The sequence below is a fragment of the Coenobita brevimanus genome, chromosome 14 (genome assembly GCF_032717465.1).
Source record: "Coenobita brevimanus isolate Jiangsu-jjx chromosome 14, ASM3271746v2, whole genome shotgun sequence".
Taxonomy (NCBI): Eukaryota; Metazoa; Arthropoda; class Malacostraca; order Decapoda; family Coenobitidae; genus Coenobita; species Coenobita brevimanus.
Genome location: NC_136967.1, coordinates 17,170,080 through 17,193,786, shown reverse-complemented (window position 1 = coordinate 17,193,786; position 23,707 = coordinate 17,170,080). Strand labels below are relative to the sequence as shown.

The 23,707-nt window shown below is 43.2% G+C and overlaps 1 protein-coding gene across 1 annotated transcript in view; it reads right to left on the bottom strand.

The window, feature by feature from the left end:
* LOC145419206 (uncharacterized) overlaps nt 1-23,707 on the bottom strand; it is a 289,310-nt gene that overhangs the window by 185,928 nt on the left and 79,675 nt on the right. The window contains exon 4 of the mRNA XM_080287441.1: nt 12,625-13,440. Within this exon, the coding sequence (XP_080143567.1) occupies nt 12,625-13,440 (816 nt within the window). The remainder of the gene's footprint in view (nt 1-12,624; nt 13,441-23,707) is intronic.

The following is a 23,707-nucleotide window of genomic DNA, read 5'->3' as shown; positions in this document are numbered from 1 at the left end:
AGTGGGGGGAGAGAAGAGAGAGAGACACTATGTCAAGGTCGATCAATGTTAGCTTTTATAGTAAAAAACATACCCCTATGTACACAGGACTGGTTTGCATGGCACCCCTAGTTTAACAAATGACTGCTAAACTGGTTACAATACTGTCAATGCCGTTTCTTACTATATGCGAATTACACAGTTGCATAGGGGCACCGAAGCCAGCGGGGGGCCCCCCCGAGCTGCCATTATTGTTTTTTTTTTTTTTTCCAGAAATTAAAATGTGTGTTGAGTTACTCTAAATTCAAGAAATAAATTTTGTAGGGGGTATGCTGGACCTGCCAATTACTGTAAGTGCCATAGAGTGAGCAATGTAAGTAATGTATTTAAATAAGAAACTCCCGAAATTGTACTCGTTTCTCTTGAAACATTCAGTCAGAATCTCCTGAAATAAGAGTGTTTGCAGTAAGGTGCAGATACTATATACCACCAGAATTTTTAATTTCCAATTTTAGTTTGAGAGCAGCGTTTTTTTTTTTTTTTTTCATATAAATACGGACAAATTTTTCTTATTCATTTAAGGCGAGTCCCATGCCTAATAATAAGGTCACAAAATACTTTGTGATGTTCTAATGTTCTGCGGTGTTGCCTATATACGTCAAGGGATGAAGATTTATCGGTTTTACACATATGTACAAATATTTCTTGATTCATACTTTTATTCAAATACTCCCACTGGTCACCTGCCAACGTATTAAAAGAAAATACATAAGAGCTTCTACAAAGAGACCGCAGTTCCAGTGGACAGAGATCAAAGGGGCAAAAGTACAAACTGAGCAAAAGAATCTAAGATTCATCTCTCAACTCAAATATGCAGAACCTTTTCTCTATCTGAGAAGCAAATAATACTTAATGTACGTCTAAAGTACATATTATTATTTTCTGATAACATGCCTAAAATTGCTTACATTTCATCAATACCAACCACCTTTCCTTCTCTAAACCTCACCTTCTTTTTCTAACTGAGACTCAGCCATCTGAGGCAACTGACAGCAAACCCTTTTCTGTATCCTCCTACTTTCTCTATACTCATTTCAAAGCCAAAGGTGGATGTTGCATATATGTACGCAATGACCTACCTTGTTCTCGTGTTCCTGAACTGATTCTTCTGAATTCTCTACTCTCTGCCTTTGGCTTTCCTGTCATTCACTGACTAAATATATCTGCGCTGTTTACTTATCTCCTAATTCTATGGACTATCAAAAATTCCTTGACTATCTTACTTCTACAATGGAACACGTTCTATCCATTTTTCCTTTCTCCGAAATCTCCATTCTAGGATATTTCAATGTTCGCCACCACCTTTGGCTCTCCTCTCCTTTCACTGATCCACCTGGTGAACTAGCCTACACCTTTTCTATCCTTAATGACCTAGAGCAGCTTGTACAGCACCCTACCCGTATCCCTGACTGCCTTGGAGAGAGCTCCAACATACTTGACCCCTTCCTTACTACTAATCCTTCTGCTTACGCTATTAACCTTTTCTCTCCGTTGGGCTCCTCCGATCACAACCTTATCACCTTAACCTGTCCTATCGCTCCGGTACAGCCTGTGGACCCTCCAAAGAAACGTCGTCTGTGGCACTTTGGAGCTGCAGATTGGGAGGCCCTCAGGCAGTACTTCTTTGATTTTCCATGGAATGATTATTGCTTCCATGGCAGGGAGCCATCTGAGTGTGCCTTGCGCATTACGGAGGTTATTCTATCAGGCATGGATGCATACATTCCTTTCGCATATCCTCTGACTAATGCAAGAAAGCCTTGGTTTAATCACGCTTGTTCTAATGCTGTCTGCAACAAGGAAAGGGCCTATAAAAGGTACCGGAGCCAACCCATCCTTGAATCACATCTTTTATACGTTTCTGCCCGGAATCGTGCTAAGTCTGTTCTTCGCTCTGCTAAAAATAATTTCATCCGTGCTAAATTCCCTCAACTCTCCAACTCGAATTCTTCCCGCTCCTTCTGGCACCTTGCCGAAAACCTTTCTAACAAATTTACCTCATCATCCTTCCCTATTCTTTTCCACTCTGATGGCTCTGTAGCTATTTCTTCTACTGATAAAGCAGATCTCTTTCCTCAGATTTTCTCCTCCAGTTCCACCTTTGACAATTCCAGTGTTGTTCGTCCATCACTTCCCCCCTCTTGCTTCCTCATGGCTGACATGAAAATTTCTTCAGTTGATGTATTTTCTGCCATCACAGGCCTCACTACTAATAAGGCATATGGGCCTGATGGAATCCCTCCTGTTGTTCTCAAGAACTGTGCTTTTGTGCTTACACCCTGTCTAGGCAAGCTCTTTCGCCACTGTCTATCAACTTGTACCTTTCCTTCTTGCCGGAAGTTTGCTCTCATTCAGACAGTCCCAAAGAAGGGTGACCATTCCCAACCCTCTAACTATCGTCCAATTGCTTTAACATCCTGTATCTCAAAAGTTTTCGAGTCATTTCTTAATAGAAATTTTTTAAAGCATCTTTCCTGTCACAACCTTCTTTCTGATCGCCAGTATGGGTTCCGTCACGGACGCTCCACTGGCGATCTTCTCACCTACCTTTCGGACTCCCGGTCATCCTCCTTTCGGGACTTTGGCGAAAGCTTTGCCATTGCACTTGACATCTCTAAGGCTTTTGATCGAGTCAGGCATAAATCTTTAATTTACAAACTTCCCTCTTACGGTTTCTATCCTTCTATCTGTGCCTTCATCTCTAGCTTCCTTTCTGGTCATTCTATAGCCACTGTTGTAGACGATCATCGTTCTTCTCCTAGATCTATCAACAGTGGTGTTCCTCAGGGCTCTGTCCTATCACCAACTCTCTTCCTTTTATTCATCAATGACCTTCTAAGCTGTACAGCTAACCCTATCCACTCATACGCTGATGGCTCCACCCTTCACCTTTCCATTCAGTTCCTGCAACGTCCGTCCCAGCAGTTACTTCAACAAACAAGGGATGAAGCTATGGCACACCTAATGTCTGACTTGGCTCGTATCTCTGACTGGGGTAAAAATAATCTGGTTGTTTTTAATGCATCAAAGACTCAGTTCTTACACCTACCAACCCGACAAAATCTTCCACAGGTATACCCACTAATGTTTAATAATATTCAGCTTAATCCTGCATCATCGTTGAACATGCTTGGGGTTTCATTTACTCGGGACTTATCTTGGAAAGATCATATTACATCTCTTGTAAAATCTGCTACCAAGAGATAGGGTGTGCTAAGCCAACTCCGTTCCTTCTTTACCCCTGCACAATTGTTGACTCTATACAGGGGTTTTATCCGCCCCTGTGTGGAGTACAACTCTCATGTGTGGGGAAGCTCCCAACATACAGCTATTCTCAATAGGGTGGAGTCAAAGGCTTTTCGTCTCATTAACTCTCCTCCTCTTACTGACTCCCTTCAACCTCTGTCTCTTCGTCGCACTGTTGCATCTTTATCTCTTTTCTATCGCTACTGCAATGGTCACTCCTCCTCTGAACTGTCTGCATGCATTCCTCCACCTGTACGATGGGCGCGTAGCAACCGTCTAGCAGCAAACTCTCATCCCTTTTCTGTCCAACTCTCTAATGCAAGAGTTAACCATTACTCCCAGTCCTTCATTTATGCAACAAGTCAGCTCTGGAACTGTCTCCCTCTGTCTGTATTTCCTGCTTCCTATGATCTCCAGTCTTTCAAACGCAGTGTGTCCAGGCATCTCGAAATGATCGGATCTTGAATTTGGCTCTCTCTGGTATTTTGTTTTTCTCTTGGAAGGAACAACAATTGTGGGCTTGCAGCTTTTGGTTCCTTCTTCCTCGCATTAAAAAAAAAAAAAAAAAAAAAAAAAGCTAAAATCCATCACATATAGGGTAAATAACAATCAGTACGACTAAGGGACTATAGAGTATTCGTCTTTGTATGAACTCACAGTGGTAGGTGGTGGCGACCATCATCCACTCACTTGATGTAGTGCTGCCTACTTCTTCCTTAGCCTTTATCACTCTTTTTCTGTGCCTGCCCTCCTCTCTTCCTATTTCTCCCATCTTTCCTGTCACTTCTTATTGCTTTTCTTTCCATTACAGGTGGCTTTACATTGAGTGACAAGCCAAATGGTTTCCTGTAAGCCAAGAAACCATTTACAACGCTGCGTGGTAACCATATAACCAAACCATACGTGCTCCCTATGTGTCAAGTGGGTTGGTGGAGGGTTAGTGCCCCTCCCTGTAAAACAAATAACTCAGAGTCAAATGGCCACCCCGTACAGGATTATGGCGTCTCGCAATAGATAGATAGATAGATGAACTCACACCATTGTAAAGTCATGGATACTGCTGCCAAGTCAAATAAGCAGATTCATCTGCTGCATAAAGATTCATCTGTGCAATGGCCTAATTTATAATATGTTCATTCTGTGTAATGGCCTAATTTATAATTATTTTTTTTGGGGGGAAGGGATATTTTTATATGTTTAGTATTATCAGTTGCAATTTTGCCTAAATTTTAATTCCTTAACAAGTTTAACATTTCCTAAGATATAAAATAAACATTTTAAGGAAAATGCAGCATCTGTCTCATTTATGCGCAACTGGGAGATGTTATAATGCAGATTCGGTAAATCCCATAGGGGAGCCTCACTGTGTCCCATTTATTATCATTTTCTGTAGGTTTAAACTGCTGTGGTCAACTTGAAATGTCTGATTTGAATTTATGAGAAAAAAAGATGTTAAGAGGTTTTCACGTATCTAGCCTCTTTTCCTCGTAAAGTGCACCGGATTGATGCATTTAAAGGTTAAAGGCGTGCCCCCGAACCACCTTAGAGGGTTTGGAATCCCCCCACCATAGTCTCACAAAATAGGGGACCCCAAACAGCATTTTGCATAGGGCCCCCAAACAGCATTTCGCACAGGACTCCCAAAAGGCTAGAAACGGTAATGAGTACTGTATGAACACATACCAACTGAGCATGGAGGGCCTACTGTATGTGTTTTAGATGTATCAAACCTTTATTCCTCTTTATAAATGCTTTACACAGCATTTTAGATATAAGTCGGTGGTAGTCAAACACCAAACACCAATTTCCCAAAGGCTATACATTATACAATACTCTGTAACTACCTGTCACATCAGAACCCTCATGTACTGCACAATAAAACGATATTTTATCATACTTACTACAGTATTTACAGCTGTTTTTTTAAGTATGAATAGTTATATAATACTGGCACAGGATTTTAAAGGGTGTTCGACACCCTTCGGAGGGTTGGGGAGGGTATTGTGTCATTATCTGTCAGTGCATCAGCTACTGGAACCCCTATGACAGCTTTAAACTGAGTATCAGAGTTTACTGTATAGCAGTTTTGTAATTTACATTTAAACAAGTTACTTAAATACAAGAAATGCAGTTTTATAACTTCCAATCAATCAAGTTAATAAAATGCAGGTTTTGTATTTTTTTTAATTTCCAATAAAAATATCAGGAAATACATTAATAAAAAATATTTGATAGTACTTATACTCGTATGCAGAAAAGAAGAGAGGTGAAAAGATTAGAAAGAGACTGCACGAAGAGAGCAGATGAAGAATTTAGAAGAAATTTTGAGCGTAAAGTGGAGAGAATGAACGAAAATGGTCAGGAAAGTGATAAAGAGACTTAGACACAGTGACATACAAGGTAGTAGAGGAGTGAGAGATAAAAATGGCAGATTGCTAATGAAGAAGAGAGAAAAATGTGTACAGATAGAGAAAACACTTTGAGAAACTGTTCAGCACATAGAATGAAAGTACTGCAAGTATAAGTGGCTGTGGTATGGTTGGGAGAAGGATGGTGATGAGAAGGGAGGAAGAGGCCATTAGGATGGAAGTGGTGAAACCAAGGAAGAAAGTCAAAATGGGGAAAGCTCCAGGAACTGATGGCGTGGTACGGATAGCTACATGGAATGTAAGGGGTGCGAATGACGAGGTGAAAGAGAGAGAGATTGTACAGGCTTGAGGGTGCGAAAGTGGATGTATGTGGAGTAAATGAAACTAAATGGAGAGGTGAGAGTGTGAGACATTGGGAGGATGGATGGGGTATATGTGCAGGAATGGGTGAGAATGATAGGGCAAAAGGAGTGTGTATTGTTGTGAGTAACAGATGGAAGAAAAACAAAAGAGAGTATGGATCAGTTGACTCAAGGATTGTGTGGGTAACAGTGGAAATTGGACTACAAATGTGGAAGATTATGTGTGTGTATGCGCCAACGCAAGATCGTGTAAGTAGAGTGAGAAGAGTTCTGGACAAATGTGGAAGTGTGCTTGGAAAAGTTCGAAAGGAATGAGAGAGTGTTCTTGATTGGAAATATGAATGGAAAAGTAGGGAATGTGAAGATGGATGGAGTAGTTGGTGAGTGGGGTGTGCTTGCAGAGGTGGATGAGAATGGCAGTGTCTTAGTGGACATTTGTGCTGGGAGAGGGTTGATGATAGCTAATACCCTCTTCAGGCACAAAATGATCCACAGGTATACATGGCGAGTGATGAGAAGGGTGGATGGTGAACTGAATGAACGGAAGGTAATGATTGATTATGTGTGTGTGTGGATGAAAGGATAAGAAAGTGTGTGATGGATACAAGAGTATATAGAAGTTGGGGGAGTGGACTTTCAGACCACCACTTAGTGGTGGTCAGAATCAGTGTCCAAACAAAATGGAGAAATAGAAGAAGGGAAGGACAGGAGGAAGTAGTTCTTACAAGGAGGGTAGAAAAGTTACAAGAGGATGGAAAAAAAGCAGAATATAAGAAGGAAGTGGAGGAGTGATTGGGTAAGTACAGATTGGAGCAGAGGGAGGCGTCGAAGGTGTGTGTAAGATATTGACAGAGGAAATCTGTGCAGCGTTTAAGGTGGTGTGTGGGCTTAAGAGAAGAGGAAAGGGTATGCAGGGAACAGCATGGTGGACTGAAGAGGTGAGACAGGCTGTGGCACAAAAGAAGAAAGCATATAGTGAGTGGATGAGAAATTGGGGAGTGGAAGAAGTTGAGAGACGGAAGAGAGAGTTATATGTAGAGAGGAAGAGAGAGGTGAAAAGATTATTGAGAGAGAGTAAGAAGAGAGTGGATGACGAATTTGGAATGAATTTGAGTGTAAGGTGCAGGGAGTGTAAGAAAATGTTCTGGAAAGAAGTAAACAGAGTTAGACAGGGTACCAAAGAGTTTAGTTGGGGAGTGAAAGATAAAAATGGTAGGTTACTAGTGGAGAAGGAAGAAAACATGACCAGATGGAGAAAATAAGTAATTGTTGAACATAGAGAATGAAAGTAATGCAAGTATAAGTGGATGGGGAATGGCTGGGAGAAGGAGGGATGTGAGAAAAGAGGAAGAAATCAGTAGGATAGAAGTTGTGGAAGCAATGAAGAAAGTTAAAGTGGGGAAAGCCCAAGGAATTGACGGAGTGTATGGTGAACTGCTGAAGCATGGGGAAGAGATAGTAGTAGAATGGATGTGGAAGATGTGCAGACTGGCCTGGGAGGAAAGCAGACTCCTGGAGGATTGGAAGTCAGGTATAACTGTTCCCCTCCACAAAGGAAATGGGGAAAAAGAAGTGTGTGGTAATTACAGAGGCATTTGCCTTCTTAGTGTAACAGGAAAAGTATATGGTAGGATACTTATTGACAGAGTTAGAGAAATAACAGAGGAATTAGTTGAAGAACAGGGAGGCTTTAGGATGGGAAGAGGTTGTGTAGATCAGATATACATTCTCAGATCTTTAGTGGAAAAGTTTCTAGAGAAGGGAAAGAAGTTGTATGCAGCCTTCATGGATTTGGAGGAAGCATATGACTAGGTGGATAGACAAGGATTGTGGAAAGCATTAAGAATATATGGAGTAGATGGGAAGTTGTTGAATGCGGTGAAGAGTATGTATGAGGGTGCCAAGGCTGCAGTGTGTGTGGATGGTGAACTGAGTGAATTTTTCTATTTGAAGGTTGGATTGAAACAAGGATGTGTCATGTCCATGGTATTTCAATCTGTATATGGATGAGGTTATAAAAGAGATACAAGGTAGGGCAGTGGATGCTGGAGTGGCCCTAATGAGAAAGGGCAGTGTTTGGGAACTCCCTGTACTGTTGTTTGCAGATGATAGTGTGTTGTTAAGTGAAGACGAAGGGGAGCTGCAAGGCTTGGTGGATGAGTTTGGGAGAATGTGTAGGAAATGGAATCTAAAGGTGAATGTAAGGAAGAGTAAAATTATGGTCTTTGAGAGAAGTGAAGTTAGTGAATGTACAGTGAGACTGGATGGGGACGAAATGGAGAATGTGAGTGCATTTAAGTATTTAGGTAGTGTGATGAGTAAGGATGGAAGTTTAGAGGGTGAAGTGCTTGAAAGGGTGCAGCAGGGAAGAAAGGTTGCTGGCTCCTTGAAAGCAGTGATAAGAAACAGGGAAGTGAGCATGGAAGTGAAAAAGCTACTACACGACAGTATTGTTACACCAACTCTAACGTACGGAAGTGAAGCTTGGACGTTGTTGGACGGACAGAAGTCAACAGTAAGAGCAGTGGAAATGAGTTATTTGAGAGAAGCATGTGAAGTCACATGGAGAGACAGGCTGACAAATGAGGAAATCAAGGAGCGGTGTGGCGTGGATGTGGATGTGATAGGAAGCGTTATGAGGAACACATTAAGGTGGTCTGGCCATGTGGAGAGGATGGAGAGTGAGAGACTGATGAGGAGACTGTATGTGAGTGAGGTGGAGGGAGGGAGAGGGAGGGGGAGGCCAAGGATGAGGTGGAGGGATGGAGTGGAGAGGTTTATGAGAGAGGGGGGTGTGAGCTGGGAACAAGGCTGTGAAATGGCAGAGGACAGAGCGACATGGAGGAGATTTGTTTGTGGTCACCCCTTACGGGATTAAGGCGTCTGGCAATAGATAGATAGATAGATAGGTAGTGTGGTGAAAGACTGAAGCATGGGGGAGAGATGGTAGTAGAATGGATGCGGAGGATGTGCAGATTAGCCTGGTAGGAAAGTAGAGTCACCGATGCTTGGAAGTCAGGTATAATTTTTCTCCTGTACAAAGATGAGATGATTTGGTTATGGGGAGAGAATGGATGACAATAGAGTGGTGAAAAAGGTATATCTGAGAGAATCTGAAGGAGGGAGAAGGCAAGGTAAGCCAAGAAGAAGGAGGAAGGATATGGTGGATGAGTGTGTGAGGAAGTGAGGTATGAAACTTGGTGAGGCCAAGGGACTGACAAGTGATTAAGCTGGCTGGACAGATGGTGTGCGGAGAAGCACATAACCAGGGATTTGGCACCTCTTTTAACATGACAACATTCGGACTGCCTCTATCTGATAGATATATGTGAAAATACAGAAGTTGTGAAATTTTTTTGGCCTATCTGATGAAGCCATGATTCTGTAGGCTTGAAAGAATCAGATATATATATGTGAAACTACAGAAGTTGTGAAACTTGTTTGGCCTATCTGATGGAGCCAGGATTCCGTGGGTTGAAAGATGAGTGAATAGAAGTAAGGCCCACTGAACTGGGCAAACTTAGGCTGTTTGGGCATTGCTACTCCTCACCCTGCCCTAGGGTAGGAAAGGAGGTCCTGATGATGATGATGATGACAGTGATGATGACAGTGATGATAATAATGATGATTATGATGATGACAGAAAAAGAGGAAAATGAAGTGTGTGGTAATCATAGGAGAATTTGTCTTCTTAGTGTAATAGGAAAAGTATATGGTGGGATACTTATTGAGTTACGGAAGTAACAATGGTAGGTGAGGACACTCACCATCCACTCACTCAATGTAGTGCTGCTCTCGGAAGGCTGCCCTTTCCTCTCTTCCTTTTTTATTTTTTCCTCCCTCTTTTGTATTTCTTCCCTTCATACTTCCCTCTTCCTTCTGTCTATGGGTGGCTCTACACTGAGTGACAAGTCAAATGGTTTCCTGTACGCCAGGAAACAATTTACTATGCTGGGTGGTAACCATATAACCAAATTTATTGCACCTGGTGGTCTAGTGGGTAATTAAGACACTCCAGTTGGATTGAGCTGGTGCTGGTTATATCCAAGGGGTAGTTGGGGTTTACTGCTCACATAATGCCATTCAGGGAAGAGTGAGACTGGTCACTCTCATCTTAAATGTCATGACCAACTTGCTTAGTCCGGGGCTCTTACACTCCTCGTGGGGCAACACTGGATTAGATGAAGGATGGATGGATGGAATTAACTGGCAAAAAACAAGGAGGTTTCAGGATGGGAAGAGGATGTGTAGACCAGATATTTATCTTAAGGTATTCAGTGGAAAAGTTTCTAGAGAAGGGAGAGAAGTTGTATGCGGCCTTCTTGGACTTGGAGAATGCATATGACAGAGTTGGTTGACAAGGAATTTGCAATATATTAAGAATATAAGGAGTAAACAGTAAGCTGCTGAATGCTATGGACAGTATGCATGAGGGCACAAGGGTGAATGGTAAACTGAATGAATTTTTCCATCTGAATGTTGAATTGAAACAGGGATGTAACAGGTCTCCATGGGTGTTCAATCCATATGGGGATGGAGTTACAAAAGATACAAGGGGAGTCACAAAAGAGCTACAAGGTAGGGCACTGGATGTTGGAGCAGCCCTAATGAGAGAGGGTGGCATTTGGAAACTACCTGCTGTTGTTTCCAGATGATAATATATTAAGTGATGACAAATGGGAACTGCTGGGCCTGGTGAATGAATATAGGAATGTGAAGAGAATGGATAAACAATTGAGTGGTGAAAAAGGTATACCTGAGCAAATCTGATGGATGGAGGAGGCGAGGTAGGCTATGGAGAAGGTGAAAGAATATGGCAGATAAGTGTGTAGGGAACAGTGAGGCTAGGGGACTGACAGGAGATTGAGCTGGCTGGATGAATATTGAAAGGAGAAGCGCATGATCAGAGATTTGGCACCCCGTTTTAACGTGACAGCATCCAGATTAGCTCTATCGGATACGTTTATGTGAAACTACAGAACGTGGTGAATGTTTTTAGCATATCTGACAAAGCCAGGATTCTGGGGGCTTGAATGGTGAGTGAATGGACACATAGCCCATTAGACTGGGCAAATTTGGGCTGTCTGGACATTGCTACTCCTCACTCTGCCCTAGGGTGGGGGAAGGAGGAGGAGGAGGAGGAGGAGGAGGAGGAGGAGGAGACAGAATCTAAAGGTGAATGAAACAGTAAAGTTGTGGTTTTCTGGAGATGTGAAGTCACTGAATGGAAAATGTGAGTGTTAAGTACAAAAGGCTACCAAAAAGTTCCAGTAATTTGAACAGAGTGAGCCAACTATTTGCAATTTTGCCTTTTGCCACTAGGAGGAGTCAGCAGCACCCCTTGTGCATCAGTGTGGCCCCGGCTGTGTGAGTGGACATGCTGTTGAGCTACGCTTACTATTGTCACGTGGTGTGTAGGTGATTTGGCAGTTTTGCAATGGCAGAGCAACGTCAAATCGATGTTGATCGTTTCTTCGATATCCAAGGGACTATTCACATGGAAGTCGTCTCACTCAGTCAGTCTGTCAGCAGAAAGTTTTACTGTGAAGTTTTGCAGCGGCTGAAGGAGAACATTCGTCGCAAACGTCCAGAACAGTGGAAGAACAAGGACTGGGTCCTGCATCATGACAATGCCCCCGCCCACACATCAATTGTTGTCCAGCAGTTCCTGGCTTCCACTAACATGGTAGTCATAATCCACCCACCCTATTCACCTGACCTTGCCCCCCCCAAGTTGTTCCTGTTTCCCAAGCTGAAATTACGACTGAAAGGGCGTCAATTTGACTCGATTGAGGAGATCCAGACAGAATCGCAGGAGGTACTCAAGACGCTTGAAGCCTTCCAGGGATGCATGGACTCATAGAAAAAACGCTGGGACCACCGTATACATGCCCAAGGGGACTACTTCAAAGGCAACAGTGAGAACTAGGAGGTAAGGTAACTTATTTTCCTACAATATTCAAATTACTGGAACTTTTGGGTAGCACCTCATACTTGGATAATGTGATGAGTAAAGATGGAAGTTTAGAGGATGAAGTTCTTGAAAGGGTACAACAGGGAAGAAATGTTGCTGGTTCTTTCAAAGCAGTGGGGGGAAAAAAAAAAAAAAAAAAAAAAAAAAAAAAAAAAAAAGGTCTGCATGATAGCACTGTGATACCTACTCTAACATATGGAAGCATAGCTTGAATTGTTGACAGGACACTAGTCAAGAGTGGGGGCAGTGGAAATGAGTTATCTGAAAACAGCATGTAGAGTTACATAGAGAGACAGGCTGATAAATAATGAAGTGAAGGAGCATTGTGGTGTGGATGTCGATGTGGTAGAATGAGTTACTAGACATACAATGAGGTGGTTTGGCCATGCAGAGAGGATGGAAAGTGACAGACTAATGAGGAGGAGTATGTGAGTGATGCTGAGGGGGGGGAAGAGGGAGGGGGAGACTGGGGATGAGATGGAGGGATGGAATGAAGAGGTATATGAGAAAGGGGAGTGTGAGCTGGGGGGAGGGCTGCATTATGGCATGGAACAGGGTGACACGGAAGCGATTTATTTGTAGCCATCCCTTATGGGATTAAGACATCTCGCTATATATAGATAGACAGACTTACATGCAGGAAGAGGACTGGCAGCAGGTGCAGACTTGGTGGGAGACAACTGAGGTAATCTGGACTGGTGTAGGGATGGACCAGATGTGTTATGCCGCTGCAACATCCCTCCTCGCAGCTGTTCTTCCAATATACTACTGGCATTGATGGAGGTGTTGCTGCAGCTTTTAACACTGTTTAAGTTGTTACTACTCCTAATGGCACTGGGTGAACTCAACCCTTTGCCAGCAGTGGAGGCTGGAGTGTGCGGGGAGGTATGGACCACCCCAGAGGACACCGATTCCACTCGCCCACCCCCCCGGCTTTGCCCTCCTTTCCTCTGTCCTTTTTCACCACTCTTGCTTTTAGATTTTGATGACTTAACATTATTAGATTTGCAACTTTGAACTCCACTGCCAAGTTTTGAAGTTAGTAGTCCTTTTGCATTATTAACAATCTGGCCAGTTGAAACCACTTTTATCCTAGAGTCATCTGTCACATGTTCCAATTTCTTTAGTGAGCCTGAGGTAAAATTATCTCTAAGGGTAATGCCATTTTTATGGGTACCAGTGCTGTCACTAGGAGTGTGTTTAGTTAGGCCAAGCTTTGCAGATAACTCAGGATACAGCTTTGTCATATCAAAACCAGAACTTCTCAGCTCTGAGGTCTGAAGAGGCGTAGAATTGGCACACTGTTTGGAGGAGTCGCTCCTTCCTCGGTGAGAGTTAAAAGAGCCTCCAAGCCAGCCTCCCCAACGTTCTCTCCCCTTGTCAGCAACTGTTGGAGATGTAGCAACACCAGGAGAGGCAGGAACTGGCGCACTTAGTCTCTTGTGATCCACTGTAAACAAAATGTAACTGTCAGTATTATGCTTCACATGTCAACAATTCATAATAAGTTCTTTTACTACAAATGGAAGAAATCAGGCTATTTGGCTCACTGGTTTGAAAGCAATAGTGATTTTTTTTTTTTTTTTTTTTTGAGCCCCTATAGTAGTCCCTCATTTTATACAGCTAATGTTCCTTGACCATGTTATATATATATTAAAAAGAAAAAAAAAAGTTTTATAGCTATAGATAATACAGTAAAGCCTAGAAAAGTCATAATCCATTTTCTGTCAGGATTATGCTGACGTTGACATGGCATACAATATTTGCTATTAAAAAAAAAAAAAAAAAAAAAAAAAAAAAAAAAAAAGGTCATAAAAATCCCGGAAAAAACTCCCCTAAGTCATAAAATGTCATCTAATGGAAACCCAATCTCGGCATGATGCACTAGAGCTGTGTTTTTGTCGCCCAAACTGGAGCTTGGGATTCGAAGCACGTCTTGGGGTGCTTGGTTTCTGTCCGCAAAAATGCTGTAGAACTGAAAAATTACACTTGCCAATTGTAATCTAAACAGTGGGGTTTGCTGAAGATCATCTAACGAACATGCAATTTACACACAGCTCTTCTTTGCGTTGAACTGGATCTATGTATACAGTACCCTCGCGTCCAACACGGTAATATTGTCATGCATGGGTCCCGTGTTGGACCAAAAACGTGTTGGACAAACAACAGAGCTTATGGGGAAAAATGAATTATGTCAGCAACCCTAGGAAAAGTCACCCTAAATACCTACCATATACCTATACATATATTGGTACTCTTGTAATTATAATAAATGGTACTGTACTATGAATGATAACTAACCTTTTCGGATAGCGTTGGCGGGCTTGCTGGGAATGGAAGGTGATATCTGAGACTGTAGGTAGTCCTACTGGGTCCCTGGAGGATGGCTGCTGGCATCACTAGTGGGTAATGGCTGCTGCTCCTCCTCAACCTCCCCCATGAATCCTTTGAAATTCCTCTTCCCTTTCATCGGCCTCTTGATGAATTCTAGCTTGGTGGCCTGAGGGAGGCGTCGCCACTTCTTGGGGTTCTCAGAAGGCTTCCTAGGCATTGTGAGCAGGGTAAAATGCAGAAGCAAAGACAGAAAATGCAGCGAGCAAAAAGCACCGTCCAATGAGAATTATCCAGCTGAGTGGCGCTGTGGCAGGAGAAATTTAAACAAAACATCACGTGAGAGCAGAAGCATTTTAATTGGGCAACATCATGATCACGTCACGATAGCGGGCGAGGGAGGCTACTTGATCGGAAGTTTTGATTGGCTCTCAGCGTCACGGGAACGTCCAGTATGACCGTGTTAGACCAGGGGTGATCGTGCTAGAGGCGAACTCTGCGGATTTCGCCCACTTCTCGGTGCTCCGTCCGTGTTATGCTAATGCACACGTTTTACAGTACTTAAATCGTATTAAATCGTACTAATTTTTTGCTCTCCAAGCTGGACGCGAATCGTGCTGGACAAACGCGTGTTGGACGTGAGGGTACTGTACTGTACTTGCTAAATAAACTGATATGTAAATAAATGACGGGGAATCGTCCTGACAGTGAATTGTCCTGAAACCGTGACTCAACTGAGAATCGCGCAAAAAATTGTTTACCAGAGAGAGGTTAGTTCGTTTCCTCGATGCAAGCGAGCGCCCATTTTGAATTGTTCGTATTTCCTTTCGTATCATTGAGACAGATACTTTCATATTGTGGAATCTGTCCTATATTCATCACTTTCGTAACATCGAAAATTTGTACTTCGGGTTTTCGTTTATCATGGACTCACTGTATACCGTATTCCTAATTCTTGAAGAGCATTTACGGTTTTAGCTATTCACAGTATTTTTGGTAACATAACCTCAGCAAATAATAGGGGATGATATTAAAATATACAACTACACTCAACCCCCTTCTATCACACGTTCAGCTAACGCGGTTATTTGCTATCACGCACACATCAAATGCACAACCATACATGCTATCACGCACCCCAAGACCACTATCACGCGTCAAGTTTGAAGACAGGTTAAGCGAAACTTATTCACATGGCCCTTCATACGAGGTTTGCCAAGGATACGATGGTTAATCGGAACGGTAACGTGGTAAAATTGCCGACAATACCACGGGCATTTGGAATGCATCTGAATGGATTCCTGCCGAGGATATGACGGGCAAACCAGTGTGACCAAAACCCAGGCGACTCGACAGAATATATCGTACTGCAGCATTGAAATTTAGCCTAACACTGAATACTTACTAAGACTGTATTTTAGAATAAATATCAATCGTCTTGAAACCCTTATAAAGAGTTAATATTTCCTATGCCGAGAAAACTGTGATGTCGATACAGTAATCACGTGTTTACAACTGAGACGGGGCTCTGGCAACAGCATGAGGAACGTGCGTGCTAGCGTGGAAGTTTTGCTCCACTTAAATCTTCCTCAGCCATTCCTGATACGATGTATCGTGTGATACCCCCTTTAGCTGCGGACACTAAGAAATCATGGAGACAGCTAAAGAGATCTGGCGGCAACTAAGCCATCCCAAGCCTCGGAACCCTTCAAACCACCCAAGCCTTAATCCTTATTAAAGTTTGATGGCCTTTTATGTTGTTTATTTATTCATTATAATATTATTATTATTAATATAATAATGCTTTATTTCATGTTGGAGGAGAGATTGGCAGGAAATCATAGGCATAAAGTTGTTAAATGTTAGATAAATGGGCCACCGAAAAACCAGTTAGAAAATTTCCCATTGATTGTTCAGTTCAGCTATTGCGAATTCAGCTATCAAGCGCATTTGCTGTAACCAATTAGGCGTGATAGCAGGGAGCTGAGTGTACAGTATAGTTGCCAGAGACAGTAGAATATTTTTCCGATTATTTTCATGCAGTTAGTGGTGTACAGAAGACGACTCTACATCAATGCTCTGATGTCGTATAGGGGTGTAAGAGTGGGGTTTGTGATGGAGTGGTGGTAGGGGTGACCAAAAGAAACCCAATCAAAGCCTAAGACACATCCACGAGATATTAATGAACAGGTCACTCTTAAACGGGCGGAAGGAGAAAGTATGGTGCCATGCCACGCTGGGGGGTTGGTTGCAACCAGAGGAGGAGTAAAAGGGAGGTGGTGGGCACCTGAAATGTTAGGTTGTGGTTTGGGGGAAGGCATAGCTTGTGTAGTTTGCCTAAAGACTGTCCAAATCCATGTTTGCCTACAGTGCAGAACTGCTGGACCCACACTAAAACTTCACAGCCCTCACAAGCTTGGCGGCCACTGGAGGCAACACAATAAAGTGGTTGGCACTGGGATGCTCAATATACAGTAATCCATCCATTATCCGATGTAACAGAGCCAAAGGCATGTTTGGAAAGTGGGACCGTCAGGATAGTGGCCCCCTGCCTCCTGGACTGGTACTTATGGACCCTAACCTAGCCTAACTCAGAAAAACACCAACATAACTCCCTACTGGACATGCATAGCACCTATTTAAGACCCTACTCACACCAAAAAGGGACATAAAAGAGTGAAATGAATGCAAAAGAACCAGAGAATGAGGTTTTAGAGGTGAGAATGGAAAATACAGTACAATATTAAACATTCTGGGTATGTACACAAGTCCCTGGCTCCTGGACTGGTACTTATGGACCCTAATCTAGCCTAACTCAGAAAAACACCTAAATAACTCCCTACTGGACCTACATAGCACCTATATAAGACCCTATTCACACCAATAAGGGATATAAAAGAGTGAAATAAAAGCAAAGGAACCAGAGAATGAGGTTTTAGAGGTAGGTATGGAAAATACAGTACAATATTAAACATTCTGGGTACTTAAAACAAGTTCCTGGCCATCTCGATGAATAACCCACCTCCTCTCAGATTCTGAAGCACCTATAGTAATCAAGTCTTGCACTGAACTTATTAATTTGCACTCTGAATTCTATGCTCTATTGTACTTTCATGAAATCAGTGCTGCACTCTGCACTTAAGTCTTTGCACTCTGAATTCTAATTTCTCAACACTGCACACTGTTCTTTTCACTGCATCGATCCATCCATCATCCAATCCTACGTTGCCCCATGAGGAGCGTAGGAGCCCAGGGCTAGGCAGTTGGTCTTAACATTTAAGATGAGAGTGACCAACCTCACTCATCCCTCAGTGGCATTACGTGAGCAATAATCCCCAACCACCCCTTGGATAGAAACCTTCACTGGCTCAATCCGATTGGAGCACTATTACCCACTAAACCACCAGGCGCCAAAATTTGGTTATATGGTTACCACCCAGCGTAGTAAATGGTTTCCTGGTGTACAGGAAACCATTTGGCTTCTCACTCAGTGCAGAGTCACCCACAGGCAGAAGGAAGAGAAAAGAATAAAGGAATGAAAGACAGAAGAGGGAGTGTAACGTCACCCACAGGCAGAAAGATGAGGAAAGCATGAAGGAAAGAAAGACAGAAGAAGATGGAAGAAAAGAAGGATGGAGGAGAGGACAGGGCAGACACCTGAGAGTCGCACTACATTGAGTGACTGGATGGTGAGCGCCCCCATAACACCTATAAATTCCCGTGTGGTCTAGTGGTGAGTTCTTGCTGTTTATTCACTGCCAGAGTCCGAGAGTAGCTGATGCAGGTGGCCTAGGGGCAAGTCGCTGGGACATGATGATGGACTACCCACTGCAGACGACTCTGAAGACAGGCGCAAACTCATATCCAGTGGCTACTCCACCGTGCCTGATGTGCTGGGCTGTGGCTCGGAGGATGAAGGCCTGTCTTGGGGAGGCAGTGGTGTGGGACCAGGGCTAGGCACAGCGGGGGTCACGGGTCTGAAAAAACTGTCAATGGTTGATTGACGCAAGAAACGATGATTTTGGCGATTAACGATGCGCTGCCTGAAAGCGTGCACTTCCTCCACAAGTCCCAAGGGCCCCATCTTCCTGTCGCAGTCTCAGTGTTCCTGGCAGTCGAGAACAAACTCAACGTGCTCCCAGAGTGCGCTCAGCTTGGAGATGGCTGGAGCAGTGGCACGCTGAGAAGGGTCCGCATCATCGTCGCTGTCCTCGTCGGAATCTTCAAGCTGGGTACTTATACCAGCAACTGAAGATGCAATATCGATATCAGACATGATCTGATACCCAGGATCGCCCTCATTGTCATCCAACCACTCACGCACTTTGTCCACATGAACATCATCGCTATGCGCATGAAGATGTGCATGGAAGTCATCCACGTCGAAATCACATCGGCTCTAAGAGGCAGACGAGACCAACTATTTTCCAGAGTCTTGACAGGGACTTCCTTCTATGCAATGGCCCTGTTGTAGATGGCAGACGATGTTGTAGTGGCGAAGGTTTTCCAAAGTCCGCTGACCTCGCGTGCCCCATCACTCTCTGCGCTCGTCCTTGTCGTCAAGAACAACCATCACCTCATCCAGGAACTTCCGACGGTACAACCTCTTCGTTGCCACGATCACTCCTTGGTCCATTGGTTGGATGAGAGAAGTCAAATTAGGTGGCAAAAACATGCACCTAAGGCAGCCATTCTCAGCCACCAAGTCCTTGTTGGACGGATGTAGGTGCATTGTCCAAGAGAAGGAGGGCCTTTACCTGGTCGTGCGGGATTCCCAGTTTCTCCGTCTGGTAATGGATGACCTCCTTGTCAAAATGGCGGTAAACCAGTCTTTGAAGATCTTGGCTGTGAATCAAGCTTTCACAGAATGGTACCAAACAACAGGAAGGACATCCATCACCCCACAAAGACAACGAGGCTGCTTTACACGGCCAACATTAACGGGTTTGAGCCAGCGCATGCCGTTAGCACTGGCGCAACATAAAGCAGATATCTGTTGCTTGCAAAGCTTGCAGCCAGGTACACTCTTCACCATCTCCTTGGCTAGAGTGTTCATTGGCAAAGAGCGATAAAATAAACCAGTTTCGTCAGTGTTGTAGACTTGACCAAGAGTGAGGCCCTCCCTGTCAATCAACCCTTCACCTTCTGCCGAAACTTCTCTACTCCCTCCTCACTGGCGTCCAAAGCTTCGCCATGGGCCGTACAGTTGGTAAGGCCATGCCGTAACTTGAAAGCTAAGAGCCAACCCTCGGATGCTTTGAAGTCTGGGGTGTCGAGTAACCTTGCGAACTTCTCAGCGGCAGCCTTCAGCTCTTTGTCACGCACCAGCACACCAGCAGCACGTTGCTGATGGTACCAAATCAGCGTGGAGCAGTCGATTTCTGCATACCAAGCAGTAAATATCATCTTCCTCTCCATGTTGGGTCTGCTCTTCAATGACAAGTCAGCCATGTACTGGATGAGCTTGTCGCGGGATTTCTTGATATCAAAAAACGTAGAGTTGGCCAGGTTGAATTCACAGAGGATGCATGACGTCGACCATCCCGCATCCACTTTGTCCAATATCTCCCTCTTCTTCTACAGAGTCAAAACCACTCGCTTCCTCTTCTCGGGCAGCAGGGCCATCATCACACACACAAAGAAGAGGCAGGAGAGGAACAGGCAAGCCTGCAGGAGATAGGGCACCACAAAGTGAGCACGTGGGAGACCATGGTGTCGACCGTGCACTCATGACAAATGATGGCCAGGAAGTGGGGAGGATGCAAGGGCGCTCTAGCAGACGTCGGTGGAACTACGCACCAAAACACAGCAAGTCCGTGCCGAGTGCCAAGTTCAAATTATAGAGGGAAAAAAAAAATTCAGATGTTTTTGGATTTTTCTGCATAATTTGGTGGTTATGAAGTCCTGGGCCCAAAGTGTCCAGTAAGTGAGGAGTCTGGATAGTGGGTGTCCAGATAGTACAGGGATTACTGTACTCATGAGTTGGTTCATAGTCTCATGCGCCTTCTGCAGCTTAAGAATGTCTGGTACTGTGTACTCACCATCCATATCCTCTTCAGCATCTTCCTCAATCTCACCAGCAGCAACAGAGGGACAAACTTCTCTGAAGGATAAGCAGAAGCATTATCGAGGAATAGGAGATTCTTCACTTGGTCATGTGCAACGCCAAGAACCTCTGTCTGATGATGGACAATTTCCTTAAAAGTGTGCTGGTAAAACCAGTCTGAAAAATGTCTGATGATGGACAATTTCCTTAAAAGTGTGCTTGTAAAACCAGTCTGAAAAAATCTTATTTGTGAAACAAGCCTTTGCAGAACTGTAATAACCACTCGAAGTTCATCTATTATCCCATGAAGGCAAATGGTTGTTGTGTGTGCCCAATGATAACAGGTGTAAGTCACGTTTTCATCTGTTGCACTTGCACAGCACAAAGTCATAGTGTTTGCTCACACTGTGACCAGGCAAAGGTTTTTCCTTCTCACCTGCCAGGGCACTGGTTGGGACAAAGCAGTAATTTTGGCCAGTCTCATCTGTGTTATAAACTTGATGGAGGACAAGCACTTCATCATCAAGTTCTTAAATCTTCTGCCAGAAATGGTCAAGCCCTGCATCCAACGGGTCCAAAACTTCATGACTCCTCGTAAGAGAGCCTACAATGAAGTTTGAAATGATTAAGCCAATCCTTGGAAGCCTTGACTTATATGTGAAGGTGGCATGCAAATTTCTCTCCTGCACCCTTGAGTTCAGTCGCCCTCATCATGATGCCAATGCCACTCTGCTGATGGTACCACTTTAACACATGCTTGTCCTCTTCTTGGCCAAGTTTTTTGTTCCTGACACTGAGAGGTCTGCCCATGCTCCACTTAATAACTAAGCTTTTCTCAGGACTTCCTGATATATTGCAGGGTGCTCTACCATGTCGCTCATCAGATTTCTCAATTAGCTCCTGTTTCTCCTCGTGGGATAAGACCTGGTAGGAGAGGAGGGGGGGGGGAGGTCATAGACACACATGTTGGCACAAGGGCATGCAACACAGGCCCTTGTAAAAGTTGGGACAAGGTGACAAAGGCTGCAAAGTCCATAATGAACTTAACTCATGCCAACACCAAACAGCTCACACTCTGTGACTTGTACTGGGCCATACCCACAACTTTCAGTCTGTGCATTGTTCTGGCAGGAACCATTGGTGGTACATGGCTGGGTGGCTGGGTGCAACAGCCAGCATGAAAAATTTAGTTTCTATGCATGCTGACACATAATATAGTCAAAGATGAAAACTGCTTTAATTTAGCTAGATTTTTGCTTTGATGGATAAAGATGTAGACCACTTAATGCAGAAATTAATAAAGAGAGATTGCTGTAAAACAAAAGTGATGTTACCTATGGTAGATGGCAGTACTGCCATAACAAAGGGAGCATGTCCATGTGCAATATACCAAATGGATATAGGAAATACCTGATTTGTGTTGTGACTGTGATAAGTGGGATACAATGGTATTAAAGGTAGGTTGCAAAATCAGGCTGATTTTGAGAGTATAATATGTAAAGCATACAGAATGACAGAGATAGGACAGGATTAATCTTGATGGAGAGTCTCTTGAGTGTGTGGAGGAGCTTTGTCATTTTAGGGATATGATACAGGCTGGAGGTGGGGCTGGACCTAGCTCAGCAGCGTCGGTAAGGAGTGGCTGGAATAAGTTTAAGGAGCTGCTGCCTCACCTGACACTGAGAGGGCACTCCCTCTGTACTAAGGGGTCCTTAGTACAAAGGGAGAGTATAATGCTATACAATAGTGAAACCTAGCCAGAAAAGGACAATATTCATAGGTGTAAATGTAAAGAGAGCAGAATAATTACATGGAGATGTAATGTGCCCTTGAATGACAGGTTAGGTGGGATTAAGGGATGGGGGTGAGGCTAGGATTGCAAATGAAGAGTTGAGAGGAAGGAATGGGACTTAACCCTTTCGCTACCGCTGGCAAATTTTGGAACAGCCCCCTCTGAGAGGCATTTTTGCACCCAAAAATGACAATGCTTTTCCAGTGTTTTTGATTAGTGTCATAAGTTTATGTATACATAAAGTTTTTGTATCTAGCATTAGAACTGCTTGTAAGTTGAAAGTTTTGTCAAAATTATTTTTTTTATTAAATAAAATTGCATTTTTAAAAATTCATAAAAAATTTTAATAATGGAGTATATGTAGTCTAATTCATACTAAAGGCTGCAAATTATCCATGCTTTATTGTGTTACAGCTACAAAAGTATACTGCCAATGTTTCCATGGAAACTAATAATGTGATTTTCCAAATAATAAAATGATGACATCCTGGCAAATCTAAACAATAAAAAATATAATGGTAATGGGATCACATTCTACCATGTTCCCTGAAAAATAGAAACTATCCATGCTTTACTGTGTTACAGCTACAAAAGTATACTGCCAAAGTTTCCAAAGAAAATATTGATGTGATACTCCAAAAAAATAAATGATGACTTCCTGGCAAAATCTAAACAATCAAAAATATAATTATAATGGGATCACATTCTATCATGTTCCCTGAAAACTAGAAAAAATGTAACTACAGTTTATCTACCCCATCTAGCATTGACATAAGCTCTTGTACACCTGTTGAGTATGATATATCTTGAAACAGGGGATAAGGCACAGTGCAGGTTCATTGATATATGCATTGCAAAGGTATGAAGTCTACTTTCTTTTACACTGTCCCTTACCTCTCAGTTTACATTCTGAGGGCTCAATACTGCACACACACAGAAGTCTGGCTTATGTTGCTTGTTTTCAAAATTGGATACAAATTGTTTAACTAATTTATCCAGTCTTCTGATTTCTGGGGCATCATCACAGTGGTTTACCTCTAATCACACTTGAGAAATGTGTATGACAGACTGAAAAAAAACACTGCTCCTCCCATGCTAGTTCTACACCTAAAAACAATCTTTTCACAATAACTTTATCACTGACGTTTATCACCCACGTACTTTTTTTCTAGTATAAACTCAAACACAATAAGCTACAATACCTTGCATATATATACCTGTGTCCCTCCAACAGATGGATTACATGTGAAAAACAGTGAGACAACAATAATGGATAGAAACACCTGATCAGATCCCAGCAGAAAACACTTGTATTTCATATACTGGGACTTTATTCTGGCACTGCACATATATTGACGGTTAGCTGTATGCATTGATCTTCATGTTATTTAGGTAACTAGCATGAATCTTACCTGAAGAAGGTTAAAAAAAGGGTCCATGGCAGAAGAAAACAAACGCGTAAGTGATGCATGGATGGTCAGCTGTGAGTAGAGGCAGGTTGGATGTTTACATGACAAGTGCTGCCACCTGTTGCTGGTGGCAACTAGC